The 15,739-nt window shown below is 36.3% G+C and overlaps 1 protein-coding gene across 1 annotated transcript in view; it reads right to left on the bottom strand.

The window, feature by feature from the left end:
* The window catches only part of zgc:171482 (zinc finger protein), a 193,498-nt gene that overhangs the window by 77,494 nt on the left and 100,265 nt on the right, over positions 1–15,739 (bottom strand). Inside the window, exon 5 of the mRNA XM_056471557.1 lies at positions 2,131–2,355. Coding sequence (XP_056327532.1) covers positions 2,131–2,355 — 225 coding nt within the window. The remainder of the gene's footprint in view (positions 1–2,130; positions 2,356–15,739) is intronic.

Genomic DNA, 15,739 nt, shown 5'->3' with positions numbered 1-15,739 from the left:
TTTGCATGTTCTCCCCGTGTTGGCGTGGGTTTCCTGCGGGTGCTCTGGTTTCCCCCACAAATCCAAAGACAAGTGCTATAGGTGAATTGGATGAGCTAAATTTGTCAGGGGTGTATGTGTGTGAATGAGAATGTTTGGGTGTTTCCCAGTGATGGGTTGCAGCTGGAAGGGCATCTGCTGCGTAAAACATATGCTGGATAAGTTGGTGGTTCATTCTGCTGTGGCGACCACTGATTAATAAAGGGACTAAGCCAATAAGAAAATGAGTTAATAAATTTTAAGTTTCTTTGAGCAAACTGGGTAAAATCTATTGTTTTATTAATATTTTAAATGACAATTGAATATATTTTTGCAACTATATTTTGAACCGTAGTGTTGTTTAAATTGTCATCAAATGATTATTGTAAATATGCTGGAGATGATCTTTTGGGTATTTCAAGTGTTGCAATGTGTGTCAATTTTATTCATGTCTTCTGTAAGTCATGGTTAAAATGAAGGAAAGTCATTATCTTTGTGCAGATAAAACACAATTAAAAGAGAACATTGTAATGTGCATGGTAAAGATTGAAGTTGCATTATACATTTACTATTATAACACTTGAAAATCCTTTTTTTTGGCCATGTAAAAAGTAAAAAAAAAATCTTCTCTGGATGAATTGGTTATGTATTTAAATAAAACGCTAATATCTCTGTTATTATCTTAAGATAAATTTAAAATAAAATGCTAATATTTGTTTTATTATGTAAAGATATATTGATAACATTTCTTCCAAATTTCAAATAATAATATTACCATTTAAAATGTTTTATTATATTTTATGAAAAATAAAATATAAATGTTTTTAAGGATCTAAATCTAAAAATATAAAAAAATCTAAACAAAACAACCAACAACAACAAAAAACTAATACATTTGGGAGAAAAGCCATTTTTAGTTTACTCAATAAATCTAGTAATTTCATTTTGCCCAAACACATAACTATATCAAAAATCCAGAAAAATGTGAGGCCTCTTTATTTCATAGTTATATACACTCACAAGCCACTTTATTAGGTACACCTTACTAGTACTGGTTTGGACCTTTTTTGCCTTCAAAATTGCCTTATTCCTTTATGGCATGGATTCAACAAGGTACTGGAAATATTCCTCAGAGATTTTGGTCCATAATATGATAGCCTGCAGATTTGTTGGCTGTACATCCATAATGTGAATCTCCCGTTCCACCACATCCCAAAGGTGCTCTATTGGATTGAAATCTGGTGACTGTAGAGGCCATTTGAGTACAGCAAACTCATTGTCATCTTCATGAACCAGTCGGAGATGATTCACGGTTTATGACATGGCTCGTTATCCTGCTGTAAGTAGCCATCAGAAGATGAGTACACTGTGGTCATAAAGATCGACATGTGCAGCAACAATACTCAGGTAGGGTGTGGTGCTGACACAATGCTCATTTGGTACTAATGGGCCCAAAGTGTGCCAGGAAAATATCCTCCACACCATTATACCACCACCAGCCTGCACCCTTGATACAAGGCAGGATGCATCCATGCTTTCATGTTGTTGATGCCAAATTCTGACCCAACTATCCTCATGTCTCAGCAGAAATCGATACTCATCAGACCAGGACTCTGGCATCAACAAGGCATTTGCGCCCACAGAACTGCCGCTCACTGGATATTTTCTATTTTTCAGACCTTTCTTTGTAAACCCTAGAGATGGTTGTGCGTGAAAATCCCAGTAGATTAGCAGTTTCTGAAATAGTCAAGTCAGCCCATCTGGCACCAACAACCATGCCATGTTCAAAGTGTCTTAAATCACCTTTCTTTCCCATTTTGAGGCTCGGTTTGAACTGCAGCAGATTGTCTTGACCGTGTCTACATGCCTAAATGTGTTGAGTTGCTGACATGTGATTTGCTGATTTGAAATTTAAGTTAACAGATGGACAGGTTTACCTAATAAAGTGGCCTGTGAGTGTATAAAATGAGAGATTGCCCATATTAACTCTTTTGTATTGTATTTATTTGTCAGTTTAATGTTGATCTGTTTCTGCCATTGCATTCTCACTGCATCATTTCCCATAGTTCTAAAATGTTTACCCACATGACATTTCTATGACCGAAGACTGACCTGTGCTTTCATTGGCATCCAGACTGTCAGACAGTTGTTCCAATAATCTCGCTCGCGCTGCGTTTCTCTTGTGCTTCTTGCCTTCGTAGTGTTGCTGTGCCATCAGTGGGTTGTTGAACCAGGCGCCACACAAACAACAGTATTTTCCTGCCTCTCCGTTATTGGCCAGCGGCTGCCATGTGGGAGGGGGTGGGTCTGTGGTTTGAGAGGTGGGCGGGGCTGACTCTGCACAACAAAATCGAAGCAATCATCATTTATAAACATCCACCAGTTTAGATCGCCATTATGAGGCTATTTTAGCGTCAAATCAAACAATAAAGTTTCAATTGAGTGCAGCTAAATTGCCCTGCTGGCACATACACAAACACACACACACACACACACACACACACACACACTGATCTACTGAACAGCTATGGGGTCAAGAGAAGGTCAGCGCATGTGGAGATGAAAATTCACCCCTGGGTTTGCTTGCCCTCCTCCATCTTATGAGGAAAAAGAAAGCAAATGGATTGATCTTTCAGATGACACTCTGGAAGACACCCAGGGACTTGTTACCATGGTGACCATTCTAAATAGCCACAGGCCAGGACAGTGCCGCAGGTTAGATAGAGCTAAACACACTGAGATTGTTTACTAGACTTTTAGGGTGCTTTTGCACCTGTAAATGGTTTGTTTTGTTCAAGGAAAGGGATTAAAAATGGTATCATGTTGCAATTTCCAAAATTTAAATCAATCAATCAAACTTTATTAATATAGCACCTTATTACAACCAGGAGGCTGCCCAAAGTGCTTTACAGTATTAAAAACAAAATTAAACATTAAAACATAAGATGTAACATTAAAACGTAAGACATAAGATGGTAAAAACACAAGTGTCAATAAAATAATAAAACAGCATTTTGTACTAACGAATATCAAAAGCAAGTCTAAGTAAATAGGTTTTAAAGGGCACCTTTTTATCCCATTTTCAAGATTTAAGATAAGCCTTTTGTGTCTCCAGAATGTGTCTGTAAAGTCTCAGCTCTAAACACCCTTCAGATTATTTATTATACCTTTTAGAATGTTAGAATTTTCTGCTTTAAACACCATGTAGCTGTTTTGTTGTCTGTGCCTTTAATGCTAGTTCTCCCCACCCACTGTTCCCTTGTGCCTGTCAGTGTGTGCCTCCGTCTCTGCCTCGGCTGCCTCAGATAAACAGACAGACATGAAGGAAGCAGGTAACGTCTCACGTAAAATTTGTGAGAAATACTACAGTAAGAACATTCCCAATATTTGATGTATTAGTTGTGTCATCAATTCAAGCCTTTCTGTGATGAGCTGGTTTCAGCCATGTAGTTCTCCAGCAATCCGCAGCTGCTAGATCGCTAATGATTATAACAGTATGGGTGTTTCTCAGTACTGGGTTGTGGCTGAAAGGGCATCCACTACGTGAAACATATGCCAGAATAGTTGCCGGTTCATTCTGCTGTGGCGACCCCTGATAAATAAGGGACTAAGCCGAAGGAAAACGAATGAATTACTGTGCGTTATTATATTGTTATTATATTATACATTATTAAATATTATTATTATTATTATTATTATTATTATTATTATTATTATTATTATTATTATTATTAATATTATGATTATTATTATTATTATTATTATTATTATTATTATTATTATTATTATTATTATTATTATAGTGTAGTGTGTCACACTGGTCCAAGACAAATTTACCAGAAAGCGTCAGACTCACTGTAGTAAAACTTACTATTCATATCAATGAAGTAACACTTTAGCTATGGGTCAAAAGTACATCTATTAGCAGCCACATTCAGAAAGGTATCATAGCAACAAGTTTGGCAGAAAAAATACTTTGAGTCTACCAGCATGCCAGCGTCACACAACGTGACACCGCTGTCTGTTTTGATCAAAATCTGGCAACCGTCATCATCTTCTACTTCGTATAGATGAGAAATACAAGTCTCTGATGGTTACATGGGATATCAAATTGGAGACTGGTTGCTAAGAAGTTGTTCATTTCATTTAGTTGATTTGTCATTCTGTAGCAACCATGAACACATACAGCAACTACACCTCTCTGTTCTCACCACCCACATCTCACTCGGGTGAGCAAAGATGATTCAAATCACTATGCATGGATCACTTACAATCAGTTTTCAGCGGTCTGAGGGAACCAACAATGCAGTGCGCACGATAAAAGTAAAGTATTATTGGCAAATGTTTTGGAGAAAATAAAATTTAGTGTAGTACTTTAATTCTGTAACAATATACAATAAGGTTGTATTAGTTCATGTTAGCTAATGCAGTGTTTCCCAACCCTGTTCGTGGAGGCACACCAACAGTACATATTTTGGGTGCCTCCCATAACTGACCCGTTAACTTTAGGTTTTGGAGTCTCTTCTTATGTTCTGATGAGTTTATTTAGGTGTGTTTGATGAGGGAGAGGTTAAAAATGTGCACTGTTGGTGTGCCTTAAGGAACAGGGTTGGGAAGCACAAGTTAATATATTTACTTACATGAACAAACTATGAAAACTTTATTTATTACAAAATTTGTTAATCTTTTTTAACATTAGTTATTGAAATTAAGGTGACACGGTGGCTCAGTGGTTAGCGCTGTCACCTCACTGGTACTGGGGCGTACCTTCTTACTGTAATTTGCCCACTGGCCTCTGTCCATCATGGCCTCCTAACCATCCATGTATCATAATTGGCTTCATCACCACCATCACCACTGTCTCCTCTCCACCAATCAGTAGGGGCCTCATATATCAATGCTGCGTACACGCAAAAACTTTGCGTACGCCAGATTTAACGCTCACGTTTGGATTTACTAACAATGAAATTAAAGTGAGAATGTGCTTTGGTCCACGCCGACTTCATGTCTGGCGTACGTGCATTTCTTGTGTGTATTTGTTTTATTTCCATTGCCGACTCCTAGAGGCAATTGTGTTAAATTGCACACCACAAAGTATCTTTGAGCCGTGCAATGGCAGCTGAATGGGACGGGATCATCCGCATGTCTAGCAGGTATACAAGGTTTCCATACCATGCTGTTGAACCGCGGTAAAGTTAGTTTGACTTTTGACATTCATTAGACAATCGATTTCAAACCAATTCAATTCTTTGTTCCTGTTATAGTTTGAGCCAAAAATACGTCAGATAGGCATAAATAAATGCCCTTTATATTGCACAAGGCTTAATTTCTTGAGTAAAAAACATTAACCATACAAATGAATTAAACAATTCAACCATATGAAATTATACAAGAAAACCAGTACCAAAATGTTCATAAAAACATCCTGCTTATTGCACAAGACTCTGTTTTTGGAATCAGCACTTTATTTATTTTATAATATTTTTAAAACATCTTTTAATGTAAAAATTGTAAAAGTCAATTAAACTCTGACCCCATTTGAGATCAAATATTCAAATCAACTCTAAAATTGTGTGCCGCCCCCAACTGAGGCAACTCTCTCCTCAAAGGGTGTTAGTTCAGCATCCCCTGTTTGGTCCACATTTTGACAGTGCACCACTGTTCTCCCCTTAACCTGCACCTTTACATTGGACCAGTTCTTTTTTAATTCACTCACAGTGTGATGTTCAGACCTCTCTTCGCTAACCGCATCTAAACTCTCCCACTCTATTTTTTTTTGTTATTAATTCTGGAGGACAAACTTGCAAACAACACCGTTTTCTCCGGTCTACCTCCGATAGGAGCACCTCCAATTCACATTCTGTGAAGTTTCTCTTTTTGTTTGCTTTTGCCATTGCTATTTTGTTTGGTTTTGCCAAAGTGTCGCGTCATCCAGGTATATGCTTCACACTGGTGGTGGATGTGGAGATTCCCCCCATGTGTATAGCTCTTTGAGTGTCTAGAAAAGCGCTATATAAATGTAAGAAAATTATTATTATTACCACATTATTTATGGTCAATTACTGAATTTTACTGTATTTTCTGTACTTTCATTTTTAGCAGTAGTATTAAAAAGGAAGGGAGTGCATTTAAAGACTTTCCATTCTTGATTTTTAGCATCAGTGTGCTGTTGAACTGTCAGCATGCTAAAAATCCTGTTTGAGAAGTCTTTAAATCCTCTTTGAGAAGTTGTGTGTCTAAATTCATCCGCTTTAAAGCGTCACCGCTACAGCCATCAAAGCACTGCTTTTGGAAGAAATTCACAAGCATTCCACAATACATTTCTAGATAATAATGTGCGTTTTTAAGAAAGAGTGTTCTGGTAAAAATAGTTCAGATTTTAAAAAGCATCTCATGAACCTTTCATTTGTTTCTTTCTGTGATGCTCATTTTGAAAGCAAAAATTCCTGCTGTGTGAACATACTGTTAGCTTCTAATGAGGGTTTTAATATTAATTTATTTTTGCTTTATAACCTGTCAGTAGTGTAAAAATAATATTTTCTATTTGAACTAAGCTTTTCTACTTAGCACACTGACAAATTAAATACACTAGAACACCCAAAGAAATACCCACATTACCTTAGCAACAACATAGCAACACCAGAGAAATCACAGTGATTACCCTAGCAACCACCTGCAAAGACTTAAGCAACTTTCTAAAGCCATCATTAAAATGTATCTGTTGTAACTTTGTAAAGTGGGCGTCACGGTGACGCAGTGGGTAGCACGGTCGCCTAACAGCAAGAAGGTCACTGGTTCGAGCCCTGGGGGGGTCAGTTGGCATTTCTGTGTGGAGTTTGCATGTTCTCCTCGTGTTTACGTTGGTTTGCTCCGGATGCTCCGGTTTCCCTCACAATCCAAACACATGTGCTATAGGTAAATTGAATAAGCGGAATTCGCCGTAGTGTATGAGTGTGAATGCAAGAGTGTATGGGTGTTTTCCAGTGTTGGGTTGCAGCTGGAAGGGCATCCACTGTGTAAAACATATGCTGGATAAGTTGGCGGTTCATTCCGCTGTGGCGACCCTTTAATAATAAAGGGACTAAGCTGAAAAGAAAATGAATGAATGATTTTTGTGAAAGTTTCAAAAACTAATTTCGAGAAGATCACATGCTATGATTGATCGTGGCTGGTCCTGCATCGTCTATCATCGATAAACCAAACCAGTCTAATTTGTCTTACCTCCCTTATCTTCGCTTTTAAAGAAACCACTCTCCCCCCTTCCACCCCATCTCCCCCTTTCCTCCATTACCAGGGGAAGCTCTTGAGACCCACCTGAGACCTCAGACCCCCTTCTATTCTATATGACCAGGCGGGAGCCCTGGGTTCAGGTATCTCTGAGCACAGGGTTCTCTCCTGGGACAGCATGCCAAACCTGCAATTAGTATCAAGCAATAGGCAAGTGTGAAAAGTCAAGCGCAATAAATTTCAATAATATTGGATATCATTTAACACACCGAACAACACGGATAGATTTAATAGTTTATTTAAGGAGAAAATATTGCCCCTAACTGGTAAAACCTAGGTAAACATAGATACATTTAATAGGGCTTTTATGAAGCAAAATGATAATTCATGTTTTGTCAATATAGATAAAAGAACATTTTTAATATATTCACTTGCTCAATGTTAATAATTGTGATGAAAATATATGTCTCAAAATATTGTACAATTCTAAAATATTAAGTTGGACATAAAATACGGCACAGATGCATTTTAAAAGTCAAATACTAAAATTGCTTTAACAAAGGTGAACATGCCTCTTGAAATCATTGTAATATTGATCCTTAATAGAATTATAAAAATACTATTGGAGTCAATGGCTAGCCAACATTCTTTAAAATATCTTCTTTTTAGTTTAACGAAAGAGAGAAGACCGGTTTGGGGCAGGAAGATATTTTTATACATTAAATCTGGTGACCAAATCGTTTTGAGAATATTTTCCAATGTAGTCAATTGCTCATCATTAATGATCCTGAAGAAACATTGTTTCTCAGAATATTGTATAATCTGACATTAAAAAACAGCACAAATGCAATTAAAAAGTCGAATGCTAAAAGTGCTTTTACAATGATGAAAAATGTCTCTTGAAATCATCATTGGGACCCAGATATTGATTCTTAATGGAATAATTACTGGGTAAAAATTATATGGAAGTCAATGGCTACCAGTAGCCAACATTCTTCAAAATATCTTCTTTTTGGTGCAACAAAAGAAAGAAACTAAAAGAGGTTTGGAACAGGTGGATATTTTTAACATTAAATAATTTTGAGAATGATTAAAATTATTTGATGTATTAAATTGCTCAACATTAATGATGGTTTTCAAAATATTGTCTAATTTGACATAAACGACAGCACAAATGCAATTACTGTAAAAAGTCAACTGCTAAAACTGCTTTTGCAAAGATAAAAAATGCCTCTTGAAATCATCATTGGGACCCAAATATTGATCCTTAATGGAATACATAAATTATGTCCCTTAAAATCTGTGTTTGTATTTCTACAGAGCTGCGCATGATGTGCAAAGACAGATGCTGTTGATGAAGCCTGGAGCAAAGATGGATTTAGAGGAGCCGGAGTGACATGAAGAGCAGAAAGAGACGAGGTCTAGGCAGGTAAAACACTATCTCAAGGGCAACTCCTTCACATCCGCTCCGTCTGTCAGCACAGATCTTCGTCTCGTGAGTTTTCCACAGCGAGTGGCACTCTGCATTTTCCTGAAGGTTACTTTTGACTCTGATCTCACCTGAAACCTCCCGTCTACCACTTATTCTTAGTGTTTGTGGGAAAAGTCCTTTAATATTGCTCTGCTGATATTTTATCTCCTTCAGATATGATTAATGTTTTAGAAAAATGCAGAAGTGCAATATCTCTGTTGTTAAGGCTTCCATAAATGAGACTAAATAAAATACACATTCTTTAAAGGGCACCTAGGTGAAAAATCTACTTTTCAAGCTGTTTGGACAGAAATATGTGTAAGTATAGTGTATAAACTGTCATACTGGGGTGAAATAAACACACCCAGTCCTTTTTTTTTCAAATTTAACAACATAAAAACGGTGGACCAATTGGAGCGGTTTTCAGATCGACCGCAACTTTACGTAGGAGAGCGGTCCCCCCGCCCACCAATATTGATTGACAGATGCGCGCATTAACATGTCCCGGTAGTCACGTGTATAATCATATCATCATGTCTGCATGTCTGAGCTGTGTGTGTGTGTGTGTGTATGTCTGCGCTACGTTTGTGTGTGTGTGTGTGTGTGTATGTGTCTGCGCTAAGTGTTTGTGTCCTTGCTGTGTGTGTGCGTGAACTTTGTAATGACGTTGTGTGTGACTCATTGTTGCAAATCCACAAAAAAATGCATCAAATACTGATTGTTAAAGTTCTTACTGTAGTATGTCTCACACACGTTATGTGAGATCTGCTTCCTGAGGCAGCCGAGGGCGGCGATTGCTGACAGGCACGTGGGAACAGTGGGCGGGGAAGACTAGCCTTAAAGGGCCAGTACAAAAAAACAGCAAAACCTTTTTTCCAGCTGTAATATAGACACTTCAAACAGCTATAATAAATAATCTGATGGGTGTTTTGAGCTGAAACTTTACAGACACATTCTGGGGACACAAAAGACTTATATTAAATATGAAAAAAGGGGTAACCTATGTGCCCTTTAATAATTTTTTTTTGTCCATTTCAGTGGACATCAGATCAAAATGCAGTTGCACTGCAAAAGCAGCATACCAAAAGCAAAGTACTACAAATTGTCGATGTGTTACTTGAAGTTTGGAGGTAACTTGAAAATAGAACATTTAACTTTTGAGTTCTTTGTTTTATAGACTCCACATTATTAGAACCCACTGTTGATTAACATGGATAGACATGTTTAACGTCTAAATCCACTGTCAATTATAATGGGCAGACATGTTTAATGCCTGATCACATTGTCAATTATAATGTATGGGTAAGTGTGTAGGTTGTGGGTTGGATGGTTGGATAGGTGGATGGTTAGTTAACAGTAGTTAGATTGGTGCATGGATGAATGGGTGGAATGACTTACTTAATCCTTTTATTCACTTTTAGGCATTTCTAAGCACAGTGTAATTTTCCATTTAGTTTAAATGATGATGTTGACCTTGAGTCACAAATTCACAGCTGCCTCCAACACTTTCCGTATGACCTTTTTCTCAGGCAGTTTTCTGCTTCAAGAAAACAACGTCTGTAAGAGAATCTCTGAACGACTGACTGTGTTTCTGCAGTGCACATGAATGTTGTGTGACAGTTACTGTACTGTATTTCTAACACTTCACCTCTTATACTGTTCATCTTTTTTGTCAAACTCCCTTCTAACATACTTTACAAATACATGTACTTGTAAAAACAATGTTTTTCTGATGCAATTTTAGCTGCTATACATCTATATTGTTTTTACTAGCATTCAACGATTTTGGTTAAGATGTCACACTTTCTTTGAAGTTTGATTCTGCCTTATTGATGCAAATTAGTCAAAGAATTACAGTATCAAATATAAAGAATCACAAGACATCAATTGTTCAAGTCTATCAGCAGAAAACTTAATTAGTTCACATTTTCTTCCTCTGAATCAAACAGTAAAATTATATATTCTTATAGCAAAAACAATATTCAGGGCAAACACAAATAAATAATATATAATATATAATAATAATGAGATAAATTAAATAACAATATAAATAAAACGAATACATATTGAGGTATACAGCAATACAGAACAATATATAAATACAAATATGCAAAAGGTACAGCAGTAAAATTACAATGGACAGACATGTTTAACGTCTAATCTTTGTCAATTATAGTATAATGGACAAATATATTAAAAAACATGATTTAAAGCTTGTGGTTTTGCAATATTGAACTGTAATTAGTAAATGCAATCCTTCTTTTCTCTATATGTACAGTATATGCACACCAGGTTGCATTAATTTGATCAAAAATATGGTCAAATAGCAAATACTGTGAAATGTTAGTGCAATTTGAAATCAGTTATTTAGTTTTAAGTGTTTAAAAAGTGTTAAGAATGATCACATGTATAAATTACATTTTAAAAGTAAAACATTGTATAGTTAGTATATATAGTTTATATATAATAGTTAATATATAGTTTATATATAGTTTATATAGGATATAAATATTTTAATTATAAATATAAATAATAGACATTACAGACACTTGACATCTAAATCCACTGTCAGTTATACTGGACAGACTTGTTTAACGTCTCATCTCACCATCAATTATAATAGACCTGATTTGAAGCTTTCAATAGCACAGTATTGAACTGTAATTAGTAAATCTTCTTTTCTCTATACGATCAAAAAATAGAGTCAAACATTTGAATAAATGGGATTAACACCATTGCAAATGTTGCTTACTTCTGTGTTTGGACCAACGTGTTATGGTTCACTTCAGCATAATGGACATTTTTTTTTACTTTATTACTGCTGTTTGATAGGATGCACTGTAAAAAAAATATCTGTTAATTAACAGGTTCTGTGTTTTGTGATTCACGAGTGTTTTCTGTATATTTACAGTTGTGAATTGCAAAATGGGAGTTTTATCTCTGTCCAGTTTTGATGTCGAACATTCAACTCTGCAGATTTAACAGAGTGACTTTTATTGACATTTGAGTTGTCTGAGACAATATATTGTTTAAGAAATAATATACACTACTTGACAAACACTACTTGTCTTGTCGTCAACTCCAGAGCAACAAATAATAACTGTTAATAACTAAAGAGCAACAAATAATAACTCGACTTCTTGTTGATCATTTGGAAAATTGACAGAAGGTCGATTTTTCCAATGAATCATCTGTTGAACTGCATCTCATCACAAATACTGCAGAAGACCTATTGGAACCCGCATGGACCCAAGATTATGACAGACAATTTGGTGAAGGAAAAATCATGGTTTGGGGTTGCGTTCAGTATGGGGGCATGTGAGAGATCTGCAGAGTGGATGGCAACATCAACAGCCTGAGGTAGACATTTGTGCTGCCCTTTACATTGCAAACCACAGGAGAGGGCATATTCTTCAGCAGGATAGTGCTCCTCCTTATGCTTCAACCTCCTGGAAGCAAAGAAGGTCAAGGTGCACTAGGATTGGGCTGCCCAGTGACCAGAGATGAACATTATTGAGCCTGTCTGGGGTAAGATGAAGAAGGAGGCATTGAAGATTAACCCAAAGAATCTTGATGAACTCTGGGAGTCCTGCAAGAACGCTTTCTTTGCCATTCCAGATGACTTTATTAATAAGTTATTAGAGTCATTGAAGAGATGTATGGATGCAGTCCTCCAAGCTCATGGGAGCCATATACAATATTCATTCTTTTTCCGCTGCACCATGACTTTATATTCTATACTGTACGTTATTTCTGTTAAGTGACAAGACTTTTGTCTAAGCAAAAGTCAGTCCTTACTGTATTAATTAAATAAATAAAAATCAAGGTATGATCATATTGTATTTAATTAAAATAAGCGTAATCTAGAGGCATTTGCCTTTCATATAAGCCACTTTTGATACCAAATGATCAGCTAGCAGTCAAGTTATTATTTGCTGTTCCTAAAACTTGGATAGGCAACAAGACTTTTGTCAAGTAGTGTATAGAGAGCTAAGTTTGTAAAATAACAGACAATGTACCAGCAACATTACCATGTTTTTGTACTGTAATTTACAACACCAACCAAGACAATATATCACTTCAAACTATTAAAAAGGTTAATAAAAATTCAATTTTTCAAACTTTTTGACATCAAAAGCTTTTGAAGGAATGATCAAGGCCTCATAATGCAATTCACAACTCTAAATAAGCAAAAAAAATCTGAAATGAAAGCTGACAATGGGTTATAAGGCCATTCACTGTGCGATTTCCATCTGAGATTTATCTTTGACACAAAAATGTCCAGAATCTGAGAGCGAAGGATGATGATCACATTCTCACTCTCACCTTTGAGTGCTTGCTATTATCCACTGCATTGTAAATGGAGGACCTGAAACATTAGAAGAATTAGTCTAGAGGGCTGTAGGAAACACAAGCCGGCTTGATTGAATTTCATAAAGGAAAATTATTTCAATAGTCATCGACGGGCTAATTTTAGAAACGTGTCTCTTGTTGGTTGGGAGGCCGCAGTAGGCATCTGTGATGTGGTTATGAACACTTTAAAGTGAAGCATAATCAAATAGAGAATAAAAACCGTTCAAGATAAATTTGCCTCATGGTGTAGGTTTAGTATTATTACCACCCACACTGATGACTTTAAATATCAACACATATCAAAGATCAAGTGATTAAAAGTGTTCATCACCAAACAGTTTTGTAAAATCCAATTAAATGGTGGATTGTTTAAGGGCAAAAAGGTTGATGGAAGGATAGAACTGATATCTAAAGCAGTGTGTTTGTATTGATTTATTTACTGTTAAACATAGTGGCAGCATGGTGGCGCAGTCGCCTCACAGCAAGAAGGTCACTGGTTCGAGCCCCGGCTGGGCTAGTTGGCATTTCTGTGTGGAGTTTGCATGTTCTCCCCATGTTGGCGTGGGTTTCCTCTGGGTGCTCTGGTTTCCCCCACAAGTCCAAAAACATGTGGTAGGTGAATTGGGTAAGCTAAATTGTCTGAAGTGTATGTGTGTGAACATTGTTTATCAACATTAGATGTAACATAAACCTCTAATGTACATAACCGATGGGGAAACAACTAAAAAGATTCATAGTAATGTCAACAAAAAACATAAAAAGTGATGTGCCACGTAGGGAATTCTGGGAAAGTCAATTTATGTTTATTCGCCGTATATATTAAGGAAACATACTGTTAACCAGGTTACAGATTTTTACTGTAGCATTTTTACTGTTTGTTACCGTTGAAATCTCAGCCATTTTTTACAGAGGTAGAGGAAATGTAACCTGGAGCAGAACCATGAAACGCTTTATATGTTAAAATCAATGTCTTAAAATCAATACGAGACTTGACGGGCAGCCAGTGAAGCTGTTGGAGTATAGGAGTGATGTGAGACAGAGACGATGGATGTGTCAACACACGTGCTGCAGAATTTTGGATGTATTGTAAAATCTTAAGAGAATTAGCTGGTAACCCTCCGAACAGAGAATTGCAAAAATCCAAGCGAGACATGATAAAAGCATGGACGAGTCTCTCGGCATCAGGCCTCGAGAGGAAAGGACTATATTTCGAAGATGATAAAAGGCTGTTTTAGTTACATGAGGCTTCAGACCAAGCTGGGAGTCCAGGAGAACGCCAAGATTAAGCACCTGCGGAGATGGTGATAAGACAGACCATCAACCGTTAACCCAAATTCACTACACCTCTTGATGTTAGAAGGAGTGCTGACCAATAAAATCTCGGTTTTTGAACTATTCAGTTTAAGATAATTATGTTGCATCCAAGCTTTAATTTCAGTTAAGCAAGCGTTAAGCGATGACATTGATGCCGATGAATTGGGAGAATTGTTAAATCATAGTAAAATTGTATGATTGTATGCAGTTTTGTTCACAGACTTCACATGCTTTTATTTAATTCGATTTCTCCCTTTAAATTTGAAACCGGCTGATATTTAGCAGCTTTAAATCATGTCACCTGAGATAAAATATAAAATAATATTAATAGTAAAATATAAATAAAATTACTTAAAATTTGAAAGCATTTAATCGAGGCACATTTGAAGCTCATAATCTACTGTACAAACACTTTTAAATTCACAATGGCTGAATGTTGTGACATTGCTTGGCAACTATATAAGCCACCTACAGTTACGGCATGTTAAAATGGGTAGGTGTGTAGGTCGTGGGTGGGTGGTTGGATGGTTGGGTAGGTGGATGGTTAGTTAACAGTAGTTAGGTAGGTGCATGGATGAATGGGTGGAATGACTTACTTGATCCTTTTATTCACTTTTAGGCATTTCTAAGCACATTGTAATTTTCCATTTAGTTTAAATGATGATGTTGACCTTGAGTCACAAATTCACAGCTGCCTCCAACACTTTCCGTATGACCTTTTTTCGTAGGCAGTTTTCTGCTTCGAGAAAACAGAACTATGAGAATCTCTGAACAACTGACTGTTTTTCTGCAGTGCACATGAATGTTGTGTGACAGTTACTGTTCATCTATTCTGTCAAACTCCCTTCTCACATCCTTTACAATACATGTGTTTAAAAAAACGATGTTTATTTAATGCAATTTTAGCTGCTATACATCTATATATACACTTTACACTTTATTTAATGCTTAAAATGCAAATCCAATTAGATTCACTTTATTTGGTAAACAAAGCAAGTCTCTCATATAATATATCTACTAAAAGACAGACAATATTACTTTATAAACTGCATTGTACAGAAATCAGATGAACATTTTCATTTTAGTCAATAATATTACTGTAATTAATTTAAAAACTGAATAACTATAGATTTACACAAATTTACTCAAGTAAATAAACAGAATTAATGATGGGCTAAAAATCTGCGGAAATCTGAGGAAAATCTGAGGAATTCTACGCGCGCAGATTCTATGTGGGCCTACTTATAAGTCAAGAACAGAGCATTTGTAGCTGTGTAGTTATAAACTGCTTTCTAATGTTTATTAATGCTTAACAAATGATACATTAACTATTTGCTAATGCTTAGTAAATGAATT

This window comes from Danio aesculapii, chromosome 13 (genome assembly GCF_903798145.1).
Source record: "Danio aesculapii chromosome 13, fDanAes4.1, whole genome shotgun sequence".
In the NCBI taxonomy this organism is placed as follows: domain Eukaryota; kingdom Metazoa; phylum Chordata; class Actinopteri; order Cypriniformes; family Danionidae; genus Danio; species Danio aesculapii.
This window is presented reverse-complemented; position numbering and strand designations above follow the sequence as displayed.